Raw genomic sequence first — 23,759 nt, 5'->3', positions numbered from 1 at the left:
AATTATCAGCCATACATAAAAAAAATGAAAAAAAATCCAAAAAAAATAATTACCCACAAAGTAACATACATGGTAACTCGTAAGCTGGCACGAGGTGTTAAACCCGTGTGATAACGACTGTCGTTTTGCGGCTACGCGAGGATAAAGTAAGTTACATTCATTACATACATTCAATAAGAAAAGATATGTGGTAACTCAAAATCAGGCACGAGGTGTATGAAACGAAACACCTTTGTTATAAAGACTATCGTTGCCTCAACCACAAGAGGATAAATAAGTTACATTCATAGCATGGTTGTCCCATGCCCCATATATTAAACCACATACCTTGTGTGACTTGAGATGATCAAAGAAAACGTCTTCAATTGCTTGAAAATAAATCATTCCTTTCAACTTAACCTCATGTTTATCTATAAAAGGATTGTGTTAAGCAATATACAAAACTGTTTAAAACGTTTAAATACAAATAAATTATAAAAAAAAAAAAAAAAAATTTAAATAACCAAAAATTTAAAAAAACCTACAAAAATTCCTGTCAAATGCTCACCACTGTAATAACTCAAACTTTTCTTCATTCGATCAAACACGAACCATCTTTTCCTCCAAGTCTTTATACGACCGCCCATCTTTGTCATGTAACCTCTGTGGAAAAACAAATTTTAAAAACAATCAAAATCCACGAAAGGTATAATTATCTGCTCATTCACATAAAAAATCATAATAATAGAAATACTGACTGTTAGCAAAACATCAAATAAATAAACGTAACTTGCGTTACCCCTGCAGACTGGGAAACGACAGTCGTTTATAACTTGGATATTCTGTTTTATACAATTCGTGCCCACTGAGTTACCACAGATGTAACTTTGTGAGTAACTTTTTGCTTTTATCATATATATATTGTATGGCTGATAATTTAGACAACCCATTAGTCACATTTGATTTGTTGTTGTATAGACAGAGAGATGACACTATTTTTTTCAGTTTAAACTAGTGCTTATTATTACTAAAACAAAGTAATAATAAAATTTAGAGCAACACCACCGCCCTAAGTTAAGGTACCGCACAGTGCTGTAGAAATATGATGAAACCAACCTGCACGAAGTTGCATTGATTGACGTATGCCTACAAGCTGATGGGTTGTGACCACAAGACTCTATATGTTGGCGTAGATTAAAGTCGGACGCACGAACTGGGAGATACCGGGTCATTGGCCGAGCCTGTTGGGAAATGGAACAGTTTATCTACAGATGTCAAATACTGCAATAGACTTGACTATTTGCAAAATTGCAAAAATCTTTTTCTTGATGTCTTATGATATACTATTTAAATCAACAGTACAAAAATGTGCACCAAGTCTATAGCACTTCTTAAAATTATTAAATTTTGCATAAAATTGATATCATATCATAAGCATACAATAAAAGCATATAAATGCACATTCGTATACAATATAAACATCCTTTACTAAATTTTGTATATAAAGTGTTTGGATACATCAGAACCCATAACCCTAGGACACTAACATTAAAAAAATAAACAGTGGGGTAATATAGGACACCTTTAGCCCATTATATTTAAATATCATGATCGTGTTTTAAACAATTACCATTGGTCTATGACTCTTTTTTTAATTCTTTAAAAGTTTTTTGTTTACTAGCAAATAGGATAAGAAAAAAATTAAAAAAGTGCTCCATCCTCCCCCACCCGACAATAAATTAAAAAATACTAAAATACAGCAACAACTTACCTGTCTTCGATCGCCATTACTTGATCGAAGCTTGACTTGCGTGATGTCATCGGCATCGGGAGAATTCGTTTCCATTTCATGATTTGGCCTTTCAGCAGTTTGCATCATAGGTAATCCCTTCTGTGGAAAAAAGGAAAACAAAATTATAAAAAAAATATATATATATATAATACTTTTAAAACATCTTTTGATATTTTTTTTTAAATTAAAAATAATTTTAAATTTTCAAAAAAAGGTAAATAAAATGTAAGACTTACCACTTCAGCTAACAACCTCTTCTTTTCAGCAGTTGCATCGGCAATAAGACGCTCCATTTCAAACAACCTTTCCATATCGTGGCTGGAATAAATATGTACTTAAATACTGTGGATGATACAGACAGTAGAGTGCGGGAAAATGGGACACCTTTTCGTTCTATTTTCTCGTCCAATTTGGTAGTAAACAAAGAACATTCAAAGATTTATAAAAACGTATCCTCACGACTCCCATAGACCGCTGTTAATTGTTTAAAACACTTTGGATTTTATGAGCTAAAGGTGTCCCATCCTCCCCAACCTTCTATATAGCTAATACTACCTTTCAGGGCTTTGGATTGACCAAGCAGATAAAGTGGTGTCCATACTATCCATTGAACTAATGCTAGTCGTGTCTTTCCACCTGAAATTAAAGCTATTACAAAGGAACTATATAATAGCACACATAACACAAATCATTAACTAACATATTGAAATGTTTGCATAAGATAAATAATAAAATATCATTGTATTTACTTGTCACCCGATTGTGCCCTCGTGTGACCACTGTTGGAGTTCAAACGTTGGTAGCTAGGTGGCACAGAAGAGTTAAGTTTCTGACGGCTGTTAAGTAATGACGCTGTTACAGGACTGGGTGAGGTGTGAAGTGAACGGCTTTCACGGATTCGGTTCTGTAGCGCCACCATCTGGTCATCATCATCCTTTATTGAAAGTGGAGAGGAAGAATCTGAAAAAATATATTTTCAAAATAAATGAATTATGAAAATTACTGAATGGTAACGAAGTGGTTTTAAAAGTTTTTCAAAGCAACACAAATACTCATTGTAGGTTATAAGTAAAGTACAGGAAACCAATTTCCGAAAAATTAATTCTTTGTGAATATTATAGAGGATTTAAAAAATACAATAAACATTTAATAGTTTTTTAAACCACTGTGATAGATTGTTAGTAGCAAACACACAGTTAGGAAACACTGTGGTTAGAAGCGATAAAATAAACACCAATTGTGAGGACACAACAAATAAATGACATATGCAGACAATCAGACAGTACAGTGAACATTCCAGGGTGATAAATGAAAATAGGCGACAAACTTTAAAAAAATCAGGGTATTCAGGGTAGTTAAACACTCCCCATGTACACTGACTTTTTCAAAGCACGCAAACAGTGTCAATTTAAAAAGAGTCAAACTGGGGCTAAGAGCCAAAATTTCACTTTGATAAAACATGTTTGTTCTTATATTGATAATTCTATTAAAATGCTTTGTGCCCTGGGCAAGTTTTAGGGGAAAAATCTTAGATATCGTTGCAAAATATCTACAAATCGGACAACAGAGATCTGGATATGGGTTATGTACATAATGTCGCATAAACTTAATGCTGTAACTCGAATTTATCGCTTCAATCCTAGAGATTTACCCCCTAAAACTGATAAAATGACCTAAAAAATTAAAACTGATCTTGAGATGCTCGAATTTAACTTAAACTTATAAGTTCTTGGTTTTTGTCCAAACACAAAACAGAGTTTATATCCATGAGTGAAACATTGAAAACATGACGTGTGGTGTGTGAATGTGCAAAGCAATAAACTCTTGCGTGGGTGATGGTGTTAACCTTTTCTTAGTGTTTTACGCAGGGTGCTGTAGTGGGATGTGATCTTTTTGGAATTCGCTAAGTTCTTTGATCGAGGTCGAAAGGTTAAGACCGAGTCATCGTTGTAAGTTGCTCCTCCTGGGAATGGAAGAGAAAGAAAGAAACAAAGGAAAGAGTGGGGAAAAAGAGAGAGTGATAATCAAATACCACCAGAGTGGTGTTTTAATAACAAAAGTGGTCAGATACTAAACTTGTTACACATAAGTGGATTACAAATGATCAAATAAAGAAATAATTTAAATTTGAAGAAAATTATAGGAATTTTAAATGAAGAAGCTCACATGTAATAACTTGTTGACTGTTTTTATAACTGGACATTAGGTATTGGGATTAATAGGATATCAACAGTACTAGCACGCAACGTGTAAATTATTTACCAAGTTTTACTGGACTTTTGGTTGCTGATTTATCCTCAGATTGAATGGATGTATTTCTTGTATGAGATTCAGATTTCTATAATAAAAAACATAAGTATAAATATCACTACTCGGGTCGCTAGTGCTCCTAGAGACAAGATTTAACTAAAAGTGATTAAAAAAAAAACGGTATAAAACCCAATATTTTATTGTTTATGATAAGATCACATGTTCAGAATGTTAACACAACTCACAACAGCATTGGAAAACACGTCGGAATTTGAGAAATTGAACATCTTTGTTTCGAAGTTGGAGCTTCCAGTGCTGATCTGACGCTTGAAGATGTCCGGAGGTTGAAGATCAGATGTGGAGGATGGGATGCGACGATGGGATCGAGCTATTGATGCGGGAGTATCCAGGGATGGAGGGAATTCTCCAGTAAGTTGGTGGTACTTCCTCTCGAGGAGGGTCGTCTCTTCTCGTTGCTATGGGGTCAGGAAGTTAGTTGGTTTTTATATGAATGATAAGTATGATGTGACATGCTGTATAGAATAGGAGACCAAAGAAGCCACGTTACCGCTTCACACTTTTTATATGGTTGAGGTGACTGAGGTCCTATGGCAAGGCATGGAACCAAGGTTTTAGCCGATGGCCCATCATCCCTAGACACTTTCCTAGACACACTTCTATTCTCTTCTATGTTTTGGTAAGGTCCTATTGGCAAAACATGCTATGGGGCCTGGGATTTAGGCTAAAAATGACCCATCAGCCCTAGTCAGTTTCTGCTTTATTCTATATGGGTGAGGTCTTTGTCAAGGCCTTGGGATTTATGCCAGTAACCATATACACTCAATTACTATGGCAAATAACTGTTAATTTTCTCACCTCCTGCAATGAACCGATTGCAGAATCTCGTTCGTTGTTTAATCGTTGATTCTCAAGATTTTGTTGCTCCGTTAAATCCTGGAGTTGCTGATCCAGGGTGGACACTCGTGCCTGTCATAAAATTATAAATCATGAAAATTTATATTTTAATGAAGAAAAATAAATAATAAAAAGAATTATACAATGTATTATAATAAAATATAAAAATGAAATGTACAATGTATTAAAATAAAATCAGTTATTAAAACTAAAAATGAAAAATATGTCATGAAGATTGAAATAATTCATCCCACCTTTCTGTTTTCGATTTGCATTTCCAGTTTCTTTTTCCTCCTAATGAGTGACTTCTGCATCACTTCTTTCTCTTCATCCAAACGACTCAATGTTTCAAGCGAGTTAAACTCGGCATCCTCGAACCTTCGGGACTCTTGATCAAGCTCCTCCTGCTCCTGGGAAAGATTATTAATCATATGATGCAGGAGAGAATCAAGAGCGAGAGGTAAAATGCACAAAAGCAATGTTTCTAAAGGTTTTTTTTTTCAATTTGTTTTACCAAAGTGGATTTTATTAGAGTAACTTTTTAATTTTGTAATATGAGTATTTTAGTTTTTATTTGCGTTTCCAATTTAAGTTTTACATGTTTGTAAAATTTCAATTGCTACAGGTTTAAACTTAATAAAACAATAAAACATTTGGCTATACTTTACGCGATAATAAATTTATAAACAAAACTTAAAAATAAAATATTTGGAGAATTTTTCCAAAGATTTTTTTACCAAATACTTTTACTTTTTACCTTAATCAGCATTCCTTCAATAGAACCACGCATGCTTTCTGGGCATTTGTCCATTTGTTTTCTCGTCTCACTAACTTTCTTTTGAATATCAACGAGTTTCTTTTTTTCTTTGTCCACGATAGCTTGGTGCTGGAAAATAAAATCTGATAATGGAAATTCTAAACCTATTGCTAATTGATTCACTGCATTAAATAGTCATGAGGTGTTTACAAATAGACTTAATTATCAGCAAACATGTTTGAACAGAGTCACAGTGCTTTGGGATCCTCTGTTTAGGCAAATAATATGTACAAATATCATAAATTAATATCAAAACGTTTTTAATTTATTTGTATTAATCAGTTAAAATGTTGCAGCATACTATTGTGATGCAAAACACACTTTAATAAACCACACGTTCAACATTTAACAGTAATTCAAATTTTCCAATACTGCATTTTACAAATATTACTTCAACCAACATTAACAACAACCCCCCCCCCCCCCCCTTACCTTTTCCCTCTGTGTCATATATTCCTCCTCCAAGTTAATTATTTGATCTTTTAACTCCTCGCATGCTCGCTCATCCGAGACAAGATTCGATTTCTCTGAAGTCAGCTCCCCCTCAATCAATGCACGCTCCATGTCCAGCTAAATCAACAGCAAATTTTCAACTTAAAAAAACATTAAAAATTTCACAGCAGCATACATTGTTCACATTCACACTATCAGCTGCATTTAAAAATATTTGTACATTTTTTTACCATTTTAATTTTTTTCTGATTATAAAAATATTTTAGACTTCTTTCTGATCCTAAAATATTTCAACTGTTTTCCAATTTTAAAAAATATTTGAACATTTTTCTGATTAAAAAAAACATCCTAATGTATTTTCTGATTTATTAAAGAAGACTTTATTAAAGACCTTGAATTCTTTACAGATGTGTCACTTGTACACCAACCACCCACACAAATGTACACACACACACATATCAATTGTATGGAATGCCTCGCGTTGTCACCATACAAGGAAAGTGAGCAAACAGAAATATTGCGGTTACGATCAGATAATATTCAAGTGGTAATGACGTAACACAGTGGTTGATAAATAACAGAAATGATTTGACAGGCACAACCCAATACAGATGGATATGGACAGTGGTGCAGCCAGGGAACGCTTTGGGTGTTATGACCCTAACCTTTTAAAAAATTTATAAATTATAAAAAAAATATTAAATAAAATAACAATTTTTTTTGAAACCCCCCTATTTTTTTGCTGCACCACCGGATATGGTTTACGTAATGTTAAGATGAAATAAATCAATGTGTTTACTTGGTTAACCCAAGAGACTAGGGGTAATAAGTATACACGTCATGTTCATGCTATCCTATTAACATTCAGAAGCCAATCTAATAGGTTAATAAAGGGCAACGTAAGGTCATATTGCATACCTCACTTGTGCATTCGCTGAGCTGCGTTTCCAATTCACTGATTCTGCGTTGAATGTCCTCGATGCGAGACAAACCTTCTTCTCGGAGTTTTTGAATCTCAACCACATCCGCCTAACAATGGTGTTTGTTCTCAACACACGACAATCAAAAACGAGTCAAGATCGGAAGATATCGATTACGACAGGTGCTTTGTGTTAGTACAGGGTGAATTGCTTTGTTAAATGAACAAAGCAGGAGATGTGAATGTAACAACACCATCTGTGGTGGTCTGACACCGTTTAAGAACAATTATGACATAAAATGAGACATTTCCACACACAGTTGTGATATTTAGCACACACAGCAAAATTTGACGGTTTTTTCAGATTTCCACTTACCACGGGAAGATGTCGCTCCTTATTTGCTCCTAAGATGTTTTCCTCTGCTCTTAAAGTCCGGTCAGCATCTTCACAAGCACGGAGAGTCCTCTGCGTCAGTTCATCGGAAGAACTTTCCACAGAGTTTGTAAAGACTCTTGAACCCGACAACGGTTGTTTCCAAATATCTCCTTCAAATGAAGCAAGACGACGATAAGTACATGGCTGCTTGGATGGCTGAGGTTCTGTCTCCAAAAAATTGAAAATATTTATAAAAGAAAGAACAGAACTGATGTACATTTAACACAAAAAAAGTTTTCCTACATTCCCTCAAACAACATTAATATGAACGTTTGATTTTGCAATTCTGTTAAATTTCTATAAAATAATTAATATATTTTTATTCTCAGTGGAATTTGAGATGTTTAATTAACGCAGGAGCATATTAACCCACAAGAGCTTATCATGATGTTCGATTTACAATAACATGATTGTGATATGCAATTTCTGGCACCTTATACACACAGGGGAATCACAAAGGGGCTTCTAATGATCAATATAGGACCTTGGTAGCCAGAAGATTGTTCATTTATTATTAATGTTGATTTTACAGGAATAAATTTAAACAACAACAAGCGGTGACAGCTACTACGTGTGCTGATAGCCATCATTTCATCAAATGATTATAAATAGTTAATGCCGTTAAATGATCAGTAGCCCATTATAAGAAAGCCTAATAAATTGTAAATGAGCCTGCTATATAGGAATTTTTCTGCTTTTCGCTTGTTGTAACTGTTGCGTTACATTTCCTGATGAAGTCTCGCCGTATGGCAGACGAAACGTTGGAAATACACTATACGTTTTTATACCAGATGAGCCACTGATATATTGTTTGTACTATGCCTGGTAGCAGAAGTAACAGAAGGAATTAAGAAGTTATAAAACACCTGATTTGGATTTATCTTCTGACTTTGGTTCATCTTTTTTCATAGTGTTGTCAATAAAATCAGCGCACATGTCAAGTATACATTGTAATCTCGCTTTTTCCTGGGCAAAGGATAGAATTTATTATTTTAGCTACTCATATTTGTAAAAAAAATGCATATTTGCAATCTGGCATTCTCTGTACAGGAGATAGAATTTATTATATCACACATTAGAATTTGTAATAAATAAACCAAATGCCATTTAAGGCTTTTGAGAAGCCTATTTGTTGTTACAAAAATACTACATTAAATAAAAAAAAATTATCCGTAGCATAATACTGATATATATATATATTTTAATGCATTACAACAAATACATAACATATCTTAATGTTTTATACCAAAACAAGATACCACTCTTGATAGGTTTAATAGCCAGATCAAATATATTATTTATTAAAGTACAAAATAGGCGTTTTTAAAATAATATAAGCGGCACTTAATATTCGAAATGAAAACAAGATTGATGAATGATTAATCCAATATTAATATTACACTCACATACAAGAATTTCAAAAATGTTTTAATACATAAATATATTAAACCCAGTGCAAATACTTTACATTTAGTATTAGTCAGCGTACAATACAAAAAGGTCCAGCATTTATAAAAACGTATGCAACTATCATATTGTAATCCTATTTTTGAACCAAACTTCCCCAACCATGCATACTTGTAAGTGATTTATTTTTGTTGCAATAGCAGCTCAATATTTTCAAGAATTTTAGAATAAATAATCATTTACGGCTCATCTGGTATAAAACAACGTAGTGTATTTCTGTTGATTTGGCTGCCAATGTATTGCAACAATACACGCAAGCCAACAACAGCTGACACTTTTTTATACCAAATGAGCCACTAAAAGAATGTTTACTTTAGTTTAAAGTATTAGAAATATCGATCCATTATTGCAACAAATGTAAATTTACAATATGACTTAAAGCAGAAGTAACAGAATATTTTCGAATAAATGAATTATCAACTCACCACAGCAGCAGCTTCTTGGTCTTTTTTCCTCTCTTTAACCGCATCATCATGGATTTCTCTCAATTCATCTTCAATGCATTCAGAGTCCAATGAACTCAAAGATAAGTTGCTCCCACGACGACGGGACCGCAGAGAAGTCACGGATACTACAGATAGAACAAACTTTGGTTAGCATGCTTAATGTAATAATTTTTATTGCACTAAAGTAAAGTAAATTTACTTAAACTCATAAAAATTTTATTCCACTAACATTTATCCAGCAAAATATCATCAGGGCATTTGCTATTTAATAATTTAATTTGTTTATTTTTTTGAATAATTGTGGTATTCTTATGAATGTGTTTTTAAAGAAACTTTTGACATTTACTTACAGGTTTTTTTTAAAGATCCATTTATTGTTCCTGGTAAAGTTGAAGAAGAAAAACTCCGAAGATGGTGGTTGGATGTGGATCCGAGGATCTCGCTTCTGTCGTGATCAAAGTATTATATTTACAAAAGATACAGCCTTCTTGTATGCTCCAAAAAATTGGAAACTTAGGCACAAAACTTGGGGTGGCAGGGTGGGCAGGCTAATCCTTGAAATTTCTGCACTGTATTTATCAGTAAACAATATGAACTTATATATAAGACTTTTCACAGTGCAATGTCGCCAGTGTGTCTACCCATCCCTAACTGCCTGATTTTAAAAACATTTGACGCTTATGGAAAGTAGAGATAAAATTTAAAACGCAATAAATTAATGGGTTTTATTTTAACAGTAAATAACTGCAAAACATTTTGAATCTTTTATTACTGATATTTTAATGAATGAATGGAGACTGACTTGGTTTAGGTAGAACATACTGTAATTTGTTTTATTGTAATAACAAGAAAATAGGTGGCATATTTGACATTTTATTTAATAATCAAAACAATGCTCACTTGGATGGAGAAGGACTTCTGGCTCGCAAACTGCTAGTGCTCGTGTTTCGAACTCTAGATCCTGTTGTTGATCTTGTGGTTACTCGACCCCGTCTGTCCTTGCTATGCTGCCCATTACCTTCATAACATTACCATTATACCAACACTGTAAAACTATATAACTTTGAAGTAATGGGCCAAATCTGAACTCCATTGTCAGGTTTGGGGCAATTGGCAACATTGTTCAACAACCACAAATTAGTAAATTTAATTTCATCAATTTGTTAAACACCCATCAATATAGAGATTTAAACAGGTTTTAAATTTTTTTTGTAAAATATTTTCCTAGGTTTTTTTATATTACAATACATAACATGAAAAACACTGGTATTCCACCTCTCTACAATTTATATAACTTTGTATTGTATACATTGTATTGCATTACATAAGATGACAAACATCTAACACTTTACCCACATAAATACATGTCATATACCTTTGTATATACCTAACAACAAATAGCAATGATCAGAACCTGGGATTAATTTTCTTGGCATGGTGGGGCTGGATGGCGCACTCGACGATCGAGACTTTACTTTTCCTCTTCTAAGTGCCAACAGTTCTTGGTGTTTAAGTCGAAGTTGTTGAGTAGCAAGAGCAATCGCCGATTTAGAGGAAGCAGCTCTCGGCAAAATGGGTTTCGAATTAGGTTGTGGTGCAAGGTTGTCATAGGGGCCAGTGCAGTTTATCTGGATTGAGTTTGATTGCTCATAAACTATGTTTGTACGGTAGGAGATATTATTTATGAAATTGACATACTTGATTATAGTCTCGACTTGAAGGAGTTGTGTTGTGCGATAGTGATGATGTGGACCTGAACAGGTGAATATACTTTTACTTGACTATTGACTTAACACACTTGGTGTATAAACTATAGTCAGAACAGATTCTTACGTGGTTAAAGTGATAGATGTAGGGAATTTTCCAGGTTTCTGTACTTTCTTTGGCAAGTCTGGACTGTGTGTTGCAATTCCACCATAGGAAGACTGAAATTATAATAAAAAAAACATGAAAGTAACATTCTACCACCAAATCGTAACACAAAACTTAAACTTACAATATTAATTTGCGGGATATTGCAGTTTGAAGAGGTGTTGGTGACAGGTGCATTAAAACCACTATGGTTGGTCCATCCTTTCACTTGGCTATGTTTGTGTTCAGAATTAAAGTGGAGGTCACTTGTTTTATTGCCACTATGCATACCATGGTTTATCGGCCCATTTGTTGAACTGGCTGGAGAAATTAGGTCGTCTTCCACGTCCAGTTCTCTGTCAGTGAACGAACCACACACGTCTGCTACCCGAGTTTCAACCAACGAACTTTGGAGCAAAATTGGCGAAAAACTTGAGTTACTTGACACAGTTTTACTGCTAAGTCGATCCGGACTGATGAAGTTCACTTCGTTCTTGTTCGATAAACTTTGTTTTGGTAAGTGACCAAGCTTTGGTGGTAACGGTGGCTTTTGTGCATCGTAATCCATAGAGTGGTTTACGAACCAAGTGTCGTTATTAGACGTCATGTTTAATGGAAAGTCAAAATAATGACTGAAGTCATTTTCAGCTACGCCTGGAAAAAGACAAAGTAAATATTGTGCATACAGGTGTTTAATGTACAGTTTATATAGTGTAAATAAGTGACACAAAATACCTTCATTGTTGATTGCAGGCTTTCGTTGAGCACCATTCACTGCATTCACTTGGTTTCCTCTTTCACTAAACGGTTTAAAATTGCAGTAATTTGCGCTACTTGTATCCACTCTGTATAACAACAATAAACGGCTATCAATAACAACAAACAACACAAAAACAACAAAGAATAAAAACTGCCATACAAGTAAAGGCGTTATCTGCCCTCAGGCAAACCAATTATCTTCAACTCACGCTGCTAAGCCTAACCACTAAATTCGGCTCAAATATTGTTACGCCACATCAAACTTTCTCTACTAGTTATTAATCTAAATTAAATTCATACCACACATGAGACTCTAGTAATGTTTAAATAAGAACGACTGCCATCTGTTTTGTTTTTATACTTAGATAAAAGCAACTACGCTCGCCGGTAACGAACTGTTCGACCTTCGCTTTTACACGGCAGGAAATGCTGAAGTGAGATCGACAGCTATAAGGAAACCGTCGCGCCGCGAGAAGCAGCGAAGAAGTGTAGATCAAATCAGTCTGCGTTAGTAACTAGGTGGAGAGAATCGTCTATCACTATCTAGACTTGCTATCGATCAAATACAACTCAAAAGAAACTCGTCACTAAATTGGTTTACGATTCGTTTTCGTCAAGCGCTGTAGTTGTATTTTACATTTACATAGTTAGAATTCTAGACTGCGCGTTTGCGCTGTAAAACAAAATGTAGTCGTAAATCGAAAGTGAGAAAAGCTGTTCTTTGACAACTAAGTGCGATCAGCTGTTGGCTGCCACTTAGCACCGCTTGTGCATAAATTGAGGACTATAAAGAAACTTTTTGCAGGTACTATAGTGCATATACGGTACTACGTAATAGCCTACTAACTTTGACGAAACCCAACGCGAGTCATGGCAATATTATCGCATGAAAACGCATGTTGTGTTACATTCGTGTGCACAAAACCAGAAGTATTCTGTTGGGAACCGTTTTCGCGCGGAAAGTTTAGTTTGACAACAAAAAGTGTCAAATCACAACATCCTTTCGATGACGAAAAACTCTGGTTAATAGAATTACCGTACACTTTTTGGGTACGAATGGAAATGATAATTTCATTACATGTTACAGGTTTTGCGTCAATAACATAAAAAACGCGTTGTTTAATCTTCGAAAACGATAGAAAATGTCATAATATTTCAAAAACAAAGGGTTGGGAATAAACAGAAAAACGACGGTCGTTAAAACACGCTATGGATAAAAAATGTGGGAAAGAGCGTCAGTTAAAAAGCGTGGGTGTTGAACCCAAAAGAATATAAATCATAAACATTTTGGATGGGCAAAAGCCTGCAATTTGATACAGTAGGGTGGGGAAAGATGGGACACCTTTGGCACTAAATATCCAAATATCCTGATCGTATTTTAAACAATTAATAACAACGGTCTAGGAGTCGTAAGAATACGATTATATAATTATTTCAATTTTCTTTGTTTACTAGCAGTAGGGACGAGATTATAGAATGAAACGCTGTCCCATCTTTCTCCATCCTACTATATGTATAATCATATTTTTAGGCCAGAAAGTAAGTACTAACCGTTTGCTTTCAATATTACTTGTAGGAAAGTGGTTTTCTTCGTTCGTCGGAGAATCTGGTGTACATAGTATCAACGAACTTCGTCTTGAATTCAGGGATTTCCCCACTTTCTCAATCGTTAGCAATAAATTATCAAGGTCGTCCTCTATCGCCTTCACGAGGCCGTTATTTTCATCGCCATTCATCCGCACGGTCTCGCCTTTCATTGTGAAAGTGCAGAACAATACAGCCGCAACCCACAACCCTACTAAAAATATCTGAAAGAGAATTTTTGTCGAAAACACACATAATTAACGATGCTATGTGATTTTTATGGACGACATGAAATAACACATGTTTATATACGGACTCTGGTTCTGATAACATTAAACATTAAACATTAAATTAAATATATTGAGCCTTAACAAAAAAACTGATTTTTGGCACACTTATAAAACTTAACCGAACCTGTTGCACTCTGGGGCATCAGACCTCATCACTGCATTTTAAAGACTTCTCACGCGAATAGAAGCGCCTAGCTCGGTTAGCACTCAATCATTACAGTCAGAAGCAGCAACTGCATACAACCCATGGGACTTCTATTCCCTCGTGCGTATCAAATATTCATGCGAAACCAAACAATTTGATCAGCGCATTGGCAACGAGAGCGTGCAGAACAAATCTGTTATCTGCCGCTTACATTTTCACATAAGGTCTCGCTAGACTGGGAGAGAATGTCATAGGTCTGGATATTTTATCTTGGTTTCAATTTTATCGACTTCTGCTTAGTGTGCGGTGTATAGACGTTGATTCAAAAGAACTCCTTAAATATTTGCTTCCATATGAACTGATATCTGATGCTCTATTCCCTGTATTGTATTCTTAATATTGCAGACGGCTACCCCTGCACCTTCCACGGAACCCCACTTTGCGCAAATATTATATAGTCAACAGATAATGTAAGCGCTAAACCTACATCGAATATTCTGTGCAAATGTTTTCGAAAAACACGAGCGAAAAGTTCATTGTTTTTCGAGGGCGATCAGGTTACTTGAACGCTTCAGCTACATCCATATCAACAATCGCTATGCATTTAAAACATGTAAATAATTAAGAACGTGTTAATCCTCGCAGTACAGGCTTAGCGCAACTAATAACTACTAACCCTTGAAACGTATTTGCAACAACACACTTTAAGCACATCTACGAAATTACTTCGCAGCACCAACTAAATGACGACAACAAAACCCTCGGGAATAATTGTGATAATGCCAGCTATGTATACTGTCTGTCTCGCCAAATTAAATGCGGCATCTTAACCCGGTTTTTACACAACCTAACTGCCGTTCAGCAACATATTAAGAGCGTAGCGAATTGTACGAACTGGTCCAATCTGTCCAGTTTGCATCGCAGAGCAGCGTAGTTGACGTCAAGACTGATTATCACCAACAATGGCCACACACGCAAGCGGGACAAAGGAAATGAGCCTGAGGCAGTCCCAGGGTTACAACACTTGCTGTGTTTTCTTTCCTTGTCGGCTTTATATTAGCACGATGAGTTGAAAACAAAGTAAACAACAAATTGATTAACATTCCCCGCAAATTTTACGTAAAAGTGTTTATACAATGACGCGCAAAGAGAAAAAAATAAAGGTCCAGTTTACATGGGTATGTGGTATATAGGGCATGATGGAAAACCTATAAATGCTACTTCTAGAAAATTCGCGTTTTCCGAGATTAGGAACCTGCTATTGACCCACGTCTTCATGCAACAATAGTAGCCTTTGTTAAGCACAGAGTGTGGCGCGTTTGTTTCGACTTGTTTTTCGTCGAAGATTTGATCAGCAGCAACGTGGTTTGACGTCATAGCTTATAGATCAAGGCACCCCGGCATTTCGGTAACGAGGCGCAAAAACAAACTCAGTCTGATTTATTATACGACTACTACAGGCAGTGACCTGTTCGACCCTGATAACCTGTATCGTGTAATAACAATACCACCTGTGCTAGAATCCTAAAGCAAACAAATCGCCTCAATCTTTCTAATCACTGAACCAGGCATAAGAAGACACTCGCCCGTTTGAGTGTTGCCATAATATTCCACTTTCAACGTCGCGAATCAACACGCAGTACTACTTCACGGCCCCAAATTAGTCATGACGTCATGAGATACCCGCTGCGGTTCACCATGCTGTGTCGTTATTACACGCTCGATTTCATTTCAACGGCGCATCTGAAGAAGTCTTTTAGGGTATCGTAAAACATTTGGCATATCCAACTCATAAATGCTGAATAACCCAACTGGTAGGGCAGGAAACTACGAAACTTGTTATGTGGCAAAACGGAAAGGAAGTTGTATCAAGTATCGAAACTCACTGATGCGATTTATCCCAAAGTAACGTCACAATCCTAATCATTGTTTTAGAATCATGTGTTTCTGCAATCATGTTCATTATACAACAATAGCGTAATAGCATATGTATTGGTATTAGTTATGCTTAATTAACGCTGAAGTCGTGTTATTATTTCGCGTTAGCTCCGCAGCGACGTCTAGCGAACACTCCTGAATGCCAGAAGCTCCAACTGGTCCTTGCTGCGTACAGACATTTGGCCAGCTTACGATCACAATCGCACAATCTTCTCCCAACATCGAATCCACCAACTAAATACAATATAAATTATAATTTTGGGAAATTTAGTTAAGATGGGATATCATTAGCACCAAATATTAATATTTTTCCATGCTCTTCTAGAGTCCCTGGACTACGGTTATAGATTCATTTAAAACATTCTTTGTTCATTACCAAATAGAACGAGAAAATATAGAATGAAAGCATGTCCCATTTCACTCCACGCTACTATATAAAAGCAATAGACATACCGCAAGTAGACGTTCTGTTCTGACAAACTGTAACGTATGAGGTGATGAATGATTTGACCGCTGGCGCGACAACCAATTGAATTCTAGATAACGCAGCTCCATAACAGCGGTCGTGGGATCGACAGCATCTAAAACAACAATGTTTGTATCGTTGAAAAACTACAAGTAAAAGGTAAGTACAAATATGTTACATTTGTGATGGTTACCAAGGATGTCCATTTGTAGTAAACCAAGAATATTTAGAGAAATATAACTGGGGACCCGTAACTTTAAAAGCGCGCTGTTGTTCAAAAAAACGAACTGGAAATGTGGGCTTCAGCTGCTAACGGTATACCGCATCTTACCCTACAGAACTATATATATCAACCGTACATTTGTAGCTATTTTGTTCATATGTCAAATTACCTGTCTGTTGCGTCTACCGGTTGCCCCGACCCTTTATAGCCACACCAGCACCCATAGCGCCCATACTCAGCCGCTATAGTAGCGGAAGTGTACGAAGTATATGACCAACCGTAGTAGCATGATATTTGGAAGCCTAAGTTGTATACAGCAACGCCGCGAGATATTTTGATGCCCCGATGGTGTTCGTTTTTCAGCACGTAAGTTCGGTTAAAAGAAACTGATGTGCGATTGTAAAACTGAAAATCAAACTATCAATTAGTTAAGTAAATATTCAAGTAAAAACGAAACCAAAATAGAGTGGAACAGAAATTAATTAGACCTTAGTTTGGTGCTAAAATCGCCGATTTTTGCTAGCCATATATATTTATGATTTAATACAGCCTATATATAGATTTAATGCAGCCTATACATGCATAAAGTTAACCGAATTTAATAAAGTTGTGTTGTGCCGGTTTTAAACTTAACGGCGAACAAGCAGAAACATATAACAAACGTACAGTAGGCTACTATATTAGTAATCTACCTACTTTATCAGTCGAATTTACTTCCTTAACTTTACTGACGTGGTGATCTTCAAATATACTGAAAACTGTGTTAGCATTCGCTTGACTTAAACCAACTATTAAGATAAGCAGTACAGCAAACTCTAAAACATGACCCATTTTCTACAATGTCTGTTGCGAAAGAATGCCAAATCTGTGCTTTCACCTATAGTTTTATAAGTATCTGCATTCGACAATTTCCGGGTCATTGGCTATTGAAATTTCCGACAGCAATATTACCAATCCTTCGCTTTCGATAACCTTAAGTATGCTTCGCTTAATGGTTTTGGTTTCGAAATAATAGATTCGTTTATGAGCTATTTTTATTCACTAAGTCAGAGAGGTTTTCTTGCGAAGTTTATTTTGATTTTTAACAGTTCTTCGTTTGCCCAAATGCAAAACCGCTACAGTAGTTCCCAGCTGCATGAATACACTTGCTAATCTTCTTGTCGCATTCGCACAATGCTAAACTCAATCCGCTCCCATCTAAAATTACGGTCGGTGATCAGTAACGTGATGGTGAAATTTGACTCAAAGTAAACACTTACAGCAAGCCGTTGATTTTTGATGGCACGACATCTTGTATTTGTGAAAATAGATTTGCACCGACGAGTAATTTGGTGCCCACTTTTTCGTAGCAGCGTTGAAGCAAAGATCGTGCGATTTGCAGCAGCTACAATATATTGTTAATGACTTGTAAGAGCATATTTACACAGTATAGGGTGAGGAAAAGAAGGGCCACCTTCTCATTCTATTTTCTTGTCCCATTTGATTGTTAACAAAAACACTCAAAGAATTATAAAACCGTATCTTCACGACTTCTATAGACCGATGTTAATTATTTAAAGCACGATTCGGGTATTTAGGTATGTGCTAAAGGTGTCCCGTCTTCCCCCACCCTACTTTATTCATATTGGCACATTGTTTCTTTCTTTCTTTAGACATACGTTCCTATACTACTTTAAAATATCACATTACATTTTCTGTATACGTAGCTATAGTATGGATAATAACCGCTGTCAAGAAACTATTAAACCTATTGACCTGTCAATTCCATCAACCGGTGTTCCTTTACCACCGACGCCACACCAGCAACCATATTTCCCATATTTCGCAGCGACCAAGAGGACATTCCACAAATTCCACTTTTTTCCTTGGTAACACATTATTTGCTTCGCCAGATTTAGAGACGTTGCGGTTCTAAAGTAACATAGTTTGTTAGTAATATTGGAATTTTAGTATTAATTCAACAATATGATATACTAACGTGGAATATTTGATGCTGTCATAAAGTTCATTCGAACCAGCTGGCTCAATAGTTTCCAACATTTCCTCCAACTCGTCTTTGCTGAACATCTTGTCCATGTTGCGCTGACAAGATGTAAAAACTAGGTTAGAACCTAATATTAATTAATCTATCTCTTCATAAACGATAGAGAATATCATCATACTATTGAAACAGCGAAGAAAAGAGAATTAATAACAGAAAAACGACAGTAGGCTATGATTAAAAAGATGTGGAAAAAAGCATCTGTTAAAAAGCGTGGCTGTTGAACTTTAATAAAAAAATTATAGTCGGTTACTTTTGTCCATAGTGTTTTAACGACTGTCTTTTTGCAGTTAATTTCTTTTTTAGATACAATTTGATCTTCGCTATCGTTTTAAAGAGAAAAATAAAAAAATTATTATTATCGCATTCAGAACTTAGTTCTTACCCCAGGTACGTCAGGAAATATTCCAAGGCTGACTTTTCGACTTTCTGCGCTGGTTAATACGAATGAGCAGACAAGGCAGAGAAACGCAGGAGTTAGGAAAGACATTCTACGAAACCAAACGAATACAACTGGTTAACTATGAGGTGATAAAAACGATATAAAGCTTCATTAAGCTTCAGCGGTATTTTAAATTACAGTATACGGAAACGGGGCAGTCGGCGTATTGGAATAACAATATTCTTCTACAGTCGGCCTGTGTTGGCGTATTACTGATGGCTGTTTACGCAAAAAACAATGCGCTTATTTTGACAGGCAAGATTTTGTATTAGCCATTTGTTTAGGGCTTAGGCGTTAAAGTATGATACACTGGCAAAGAGTCGCTATAAAACGGGTGTTCTATTTTATACGCCGGTGGCGGCTTAGGAGCATTTTTTACAAAAAGGATGACAATTTGTGATCAAAGACACAACTGTGTTTCGAGCAATTTCGTAGCTTGGCCAGGTAAAAAAAAACAAATGGTACCAGTCCCAAAACAACATGCAATGCTCTTGAAAAAATAAGCATCCAATTTCCTAAAGTTTGCCCAACCGTTGTGCTACGAAACCACACATTACAAATAAAACTAATATAAATTTAAAGCTGAAGTTTCAAACAACACTACAATACAATACATTGAATGTAATTTATTTTTAATGGTCACAATTATTACAAAAAGCAATCCAATTACTACAGGTGTACAAGAAACAGCAAGAACGAAAAGAAACATTAAGAATGGGATTAAAGTTTTGTTACTGTCTACAAGTTGAACTATTATATGACGTTTGGCTTTCACTTCAGTTGCAAGTTGTAGTTTGAAGTCCTGAAGCGACACTTTGCAAATTTTGTTGAAAAACTTTGAGAGTGTATCGTTTAATCAACTTCTTCCATTCTCGATGCATCATCATCTCCATCGCCCTCTAATGGTGGCATGTCATCGATTTCCTCGGCAGCTGTCGTCTCTTCACCATCAACTTCATCAATGCCTGGAAAAAAGAAAGTTTAAAATTTGATTTTTAATGCTGTTTCCACATTCACAAGCAAACAAGTCGCATGTTGGTGCAACAGCAGTCATGTCAGTGTTCTGTTTCATTCAGCTGCACTGTGGGTGAATATTGATTATGCTGTTTCTACATGGCTGACAACTTTTAACCTATTCTGTAAACGGGGGTTGGAGCCAGTGCAATCTATATTTTTCTGGTCTACCTGTACTAGCATCAGGAAATTGAGAGCATTATTTCTAATCTTTATCTTTCGGTGTATATTTACTATAACCAACTACTAGCATCAGGAAATTGAGTCCACTCACCCAAACCAAGTTTGATCATTCTATGAATACGAGTTGCGTGTGTTGATGGATCTTCCAATGAGAATCCCGAAGCAAGCAGGGAGGTTTCGTACAACAGCATGACGAGATCTTTCACAGATCTGGAAATTTATTAGTTTTGTTTTAATTATCAAAATTGTAGAAATATAGAAAAATAAGTGCAAATTTAAAAAAAAAATTGTAGTAAAATGAGAATCAATCAGCAAATTTTCCACAAAATATTTTAAACATAAAAAAGCCAAAAGTCAGGAAAAAGGTACACACTTGTCATTCTTATCAGCTTCAGCTTTTTGTCGGAGTTGTTCCATAATAGAATGGTCTGGGTTGATTTCTAAATGTTTCTTCGCTGCCATGTAGCCCATGGTTGATGTATCGCGAAGTGCTTGAGCCTTCATGATCCTCTCCATGTTTGCTGACCAACCATATTGTGATGTCACAATACAGCAAGGGGATTGGACAAGACGGTTCGAAACAACAACCTTTTAAAATAAGCGAGTTTTAGTAAAATGAATAAAGAAAAAATAAGTTAAATGGGTTTATATAGGTCTATAAAAACCTATTTGTAACACACATAACAACCTGTTAAAACAATTTTTAACACTGATTTAAATCTTTTGCTTTTTCACTCAAAACAGAGATTAAGAGCAGAATTCCATATATTTATTAACCTTTTCCACTTTCTTGTCAAGAATTTCCTTGACGACTTTGCAAAGATTTTCGAACTTTGCTTTTGCTTCTTCGAACTTCTTCTTGTCATCTTCATCTTCGGGAAGTTCAAGACCTTCCTTCGTGATCGAAACCAAGTTCTTGCCGTCAAATTCCTGAGTAAAATGAAAACTTGGTAACTTTTTGAATTTAAGAGGTTATTCGTACATCTTAAATAGTCAACAATCTGGTTATGAATGTATTAGAATTCCTATGCTATATTGGCGAGTCCTTTACAAACCTATGCATTCCACAATGTTACCCAAGCTGATATTGGTACTATCAAAATTTTAAAACCTTTTTTATTATAGAATGCATTTTATATACTCTTACACTACCACATAATAATAAATTTAATTGACTGCTCAGACATCCAAGGAAGGAACGTTAAACCATCATTAATGAGAGTTGGCTTAATATACAGCAAGTTTTACCTTCCTGTATATTAAGTTTATCTCGGTCTGGTGGAAACTGCGAATGTTGGAATACATCATCATAGCAGCATTTAAAAGATAAAGGAAAACAGTAAACCAATATAATACACATTAGTAGTAATTCTTACCTTAAGTTGTTGTACACAGTATTCATCAATTGGTTCAACCATATAAAGGACTTCGAACCCACGTTTTGTAACTCTCTCAACAAAAGCAGAGTTAGAAACCTGGTCTCTTGATTCACCAGTGATATAATAAATATCCTTCTGGTTTTCCTTCATGCGAGTGACGTAATTTTCCAACGATGTCATCTCGTCACCTAGGTAACAGCGCAGGTTTAAATTTGGCAGTCACATTTTTCAAGAAAACCATTGTCCAAGTGGTGTATAGTTATTACTGAAGACTTCCTTTGTTTGTTAAAGATTTTGCATTATTTAAACACCTACTACTTCAAACATTACAGAAACATCACTGTTTGATTTGTTCTTAAGATTTTCCAAAAGTGTTGGGAAAAAAGACATATTTAAGACAACTGTTTCGAAATTGTTGAATTAAACTTCACTACACACATTTCATATTTGTTTTAGCTTACCTGATTGTGATGAGTGATATTGAAGGAACCCAGCCAACTTCTTTCGGTTTTGTGAATCTTCGTGGATTCCAAGCTTAAGGTTCTTCCCGAATTGCTCGTAGAACTTCTTGTATTGCTCTTTGTCCTCGGCAATCTCACCAATCAACTCCACGCACTTCTTCACGATGTTCTTCCTGATCACCTTGAGGATCTTGGATTGTTGAAGAGTTTCACGAGAGATGTTCAAGGGAAGATCTTCACTGTCGACCACTCCTTTAACGAAGTCTGCAAAGTTGGGATAGAAATGTTATAAAAAAAATTACTAATTTTTATTTTATGGGTGGTGTCATGGCTTGACATGCTATGGGATCTGGGATTAAAGCCAGAGTTCACCCAATAACCTATTTAATTATTGTATATTTTAAACTGCTCAGACATCCAAGGAAGGAACGTTAAACCATCATTAATGAGAGTTGGCTTAATATACAGCAAGTTTTACCTTCCTGTATATTAAGTTTATCTCGGTCTGGTGGAAACTGCGAATGTTGGAATACATCATCATAGCAGCAAAAGCAAACACCTAACCCTATAAACACAATCCTAAACTTACTCAAGTATTCTGGGATAAGATCCTCACAGTTGTCCATGATGAAAACTCTCCTTACGTACAACTTAATATTATTCTTCATTTTTCGGTTCTCGAATAAATCGAATGGAGCACGCTTTGGTACGAACAACAAGGCTCGGAACTCTAGTTGACCTTCCACTGAGAAATGCTGTGAAAAAGATTTAGTTAAAAGCAGATAATATATTTGAAAAACTAGTGCTCAATGTTTGACAGCGAAAGCAGCCGTAGAACATTAAAACCAGCTATTTACACTTTGAAATAGAACACCAAATTTTATTGCCCAGCCCTTACCTTCACAGCAAGATGATCTTCCCAATCATTTGATAAACTTTTATAGAACTCGCCATATTCATCTTGGGAGATATCATCAGGGTTTCGTGTCCACAATGGTTTAGTTTTGTTCAACTCTTCAAGTTCGGTGTATTTTTCCTGGATGGCAAAGAATTTTGTATTGAAATTCAATATTATGTTAATCATAAACATTATCCAAAACCCCTCAACAAAATGTGTGTACCAGCCGTTTAAAAGAAGTAGTGGCTTCGAACAGATTTTAACAATTATGTGGACACTAGTGAAGAATCATCCAGTACGTTACAGATTAGGCTGGTGATGAGTGTTAAGAGGTTGTTAGTTATGGGCAGGGGATGGTGATAAGTTGGTAGTAAGGGTTATTAGCAGGTTGGTGGTAAGCAGATAACATGGATTTGATTGTTCACCATCACCATATTGAACATTACAAAGTTAATACTTGTGCAGCAAGGGACATCTCATTTTACCTTGATCTTCTTTGTCTTCTTCTTGTCATCCTTTGCTTCCTCACCTTCTTCATCAAGATCTTCTACTTTAGGTTTGTCGTCATCTTCCTGGAAGATCAAGTAATTGTTTAGAAGAAATTACAAAAT

At 35.6% G+C, this 23,759-nt stretch overlaps 4 protein-coding genes across 9 annotated transcripts in view; all 4 read right to left on the bottom strand.

Moving 5' to 3' along the window:
* LOC100181442 (ectonucleoside triphosphate diphosphohydrolase 5) overlaps nucleotides 1-3,149 on the bottom strand; it is a 17,683-nt gene extending 14,534 nt beyond the window's left edge. Inside the window, exon 1 of the mRNA XM_026833800.1 lies at nucleotides 3,135-3,149. The gene's annotated coding sequence lies outside the window, so the exon portion shown is untranslated. The remainder of the gene's footprint in view (nucleotides 1-3,134) is intronic.
* Nucleotides 1-13,892, bottom strand: part of LOC100186226 (pleckstrin homology-like domain family B member 1) — a 16,285-nt gene extending 2,393 nt beyond the window's left edge. Inside the window, exons 1-26 of one of the 4 annotated variants that reach the window (XM_018811335.2) lie at nucleotides 13,636-13,892; nucleotides 12,061-12,170; nucleotides 11,471-11,979; nucleotides 11,308-11,399; nucleotides 11,173-11,227; nucleotides 10,889-11,102; nucleotides 10,375-10,492; nucleotides 9,825-9,919; nucleotides 9,454-9,599; nucleotides 8,428-8,527; nucleotides 7,502-7,731; nucleotides 7,125-7,235; nucleotides 6,186-6,323; nucleotides 5,694-5,822; nucleotides 5,191-5,346; nucleotides 4,898-5,008; nucleotides 4,267-4,497; nucleotides 4,034-4,109; nucleotides 3,618-3,734; nucleotides 2,521-2,731; nucleotides 2,327-2,407; nucleotides 2,008-2,089; nucleotides 1,751-1,870; nucleotides 1,096-1,220; nucleotides 548-642; nucleotides 328-410 (exon numbers count right to left, since the gene is read on the bottom strand). In XM_018811335.2, coding sequence (XP_018666880.1) covers nucleotides 328-410; nucleotides 548-642; nucleotides 1,096-1,220; nucleotides 1,751-1,870; nucleotides 2,008-2,089; nucleotides 2,327-2,407; nucleotides 2,521-2,731; nucleotides 3,618-3,734; nucleotides 4,034-4,109; nucleotides 4,267-4,497; nucleotides 4,898-5,008; nucleotides 5,191-5,346; nucleotides 5,694-5,822; nucleotides 6,186-6,323; nucleotides 7,125-7,235; nucleotides 7,502-7,731; nucleotides 8,428-8,527; nucleotides 9,454-9,599; nucleotides 9,825-9,919; nucleotides 10,375-10,492; nucleotides 10,889-11,102; nucleotides 11,173-11,227; nucleotides 11,308-11,399; nucleotides 11,471-11,979; nucleotides 12,061-12,170; nucleotides 13,636-13,841 — 3,741 coding nt within the window. In that variant the 5' untranslated portion in view covers nucleotides 13,842-13,892. The remainder of the gene's footprint in view (nucleotides 1-327; nucleotides 411-547; nucleotides 643-1,095; nucleotides 1,221-1,750; nucleotides 1,871-2,007; nucleotides 2,090-2,326; nucleotides 2,408-2,520; nucleotides 2,732-3,617; nucleotides 3,735-4,033; nucleotides 4,110-4,266; nucleotides 4,498-4,897; nucleotides 5,009-5,190; nucleotides 5,347-5,693; nucleotides 5,823-6,185; nucleotides 6,324-7,124; nucleotides 7,236-7,501; nucleotides 7,732-8,427; nucleotides 8,528-9,453; nucleotides 9,600-9,824; nucleotides 9,920-10,374; nucleotides 10,493-10,888; nucleotides 11,103-11,172; nucleotides 11,228-11,307; nucleotides 11,400-11,470; nucleotides 11,980-12,060; nucleotides 12,171-13,635) is intronic. The other 3 variants (XM_002128501.4, XM_018811338.2, XM_018811337.2) reach the window with 3 other exon arrangements.
* A 2,151-nt stretch (nucleotides 13,893-16,043) lies between these two features.
* Nucleotides 16,044-19,421, bottom strand: LOC100175981 (basic phospholipase A2 nigroxin A-like). 3 transcript variants are annotated; one of them, XM_009859792.3, is made up of 8 exons: nucleotides 19,157-19,421; nucleotides 18,709-18,812; nucleotides 18,486-18,641; nucleotides 17,990-18,114; nucleotides 17,427-17,927; nucleotides 16,900-17,147; nucleotides 16,495-16,622; nucleotides 16,044-16,275 (listed from the first exon to the last, which is right to left on the bottom strand). In XM_009859792.3, the coding sequence occupies exons 5-8, from the start codon at nucleotides 17,559-17,561 to the stop codon at nucleotides 16,136-16,138; spliced, it is 651 nt and encodes a 216-aa protein (XP_009858094.1). In that variant the 5' UTR covers nucleotides 17,562-17,927; nucleotides 17,990-18,114; nucleotides 18,486-18,641; nucleotides 18,709-18,812; nucleotides 19,157-19,421; the 3' UTR covers nucleotides 16,044-16,135. The 3 variants fall into 3 exon arrangements, with proteins under 3 accessions (XP_009858094.1, XP_002128470.1, XP_026689604.1); XM_002128434.4 differs by having other exon boundaries at nucleotides 16,900-17,135; nucleotides 19,157-19,411; XM_026833803.1 differs by having other exon boundaries at nucleotides 16,077-16,275; nucleotides 16,900-17,135; nucleotides 19,157-19,418.
* Nucleotides 19,422-19,824: 403 nt separating this feature from the next.
* LOC100176019 (heat shock protein HSP 90-beta) overlaps nucleotides 19,825-23,759 on the bottom strand; it is a gene marked incomplete in the record, with an annotated part of 30,863 nt that continues 26,928 nt past the window's right edge. Inside the window, 9 exon segments of the mRNA XM_009859791.2 lie at nucleotides 19,825-20,178; nucleotides 20,502-20,620; nucleotides 20,784-20,998; nucleotides 21,188-21,340; nucleotides 21,787-21,977; nucleotides 22,251-22,514; nucleotides 22,840-23,005; nucleotides 23,149-23,286; nucleotides 23,634-23,720. Coding sequence (XP_009858093.1) covers nucleotides 20,066-20,178; nucleotides 20,502-20,620; nucleotides 20,784-20,998; nucleotides 21,188-21,340; nucleotides 21,787-21,977; nucleotides 22,251-22,514; nucleotides 22,840-23,005; nucleotides 23,149-23,286; nucleotides 23,634-23,720 — 1,446 coding nt within the window.

Source organism: Ciona intestinalis, chromosome 3 (assembly GCF_000224145.3).
Source record: "Ciona intestinalis chromosome 3, KH, whole genome shotgun sequence".
Lineage (NCBI taxonomy): Eukaryota > Metazoa > Chordata > Ascidiacea > Phlebobranchia > Cionidae > Ciona > Ciona intestinalis.
The sequence above is the reverse complement of the archived record's forward strand: the minus strand, read 5'-3'. Positions and strand labels throughout refer to the sequence as shown.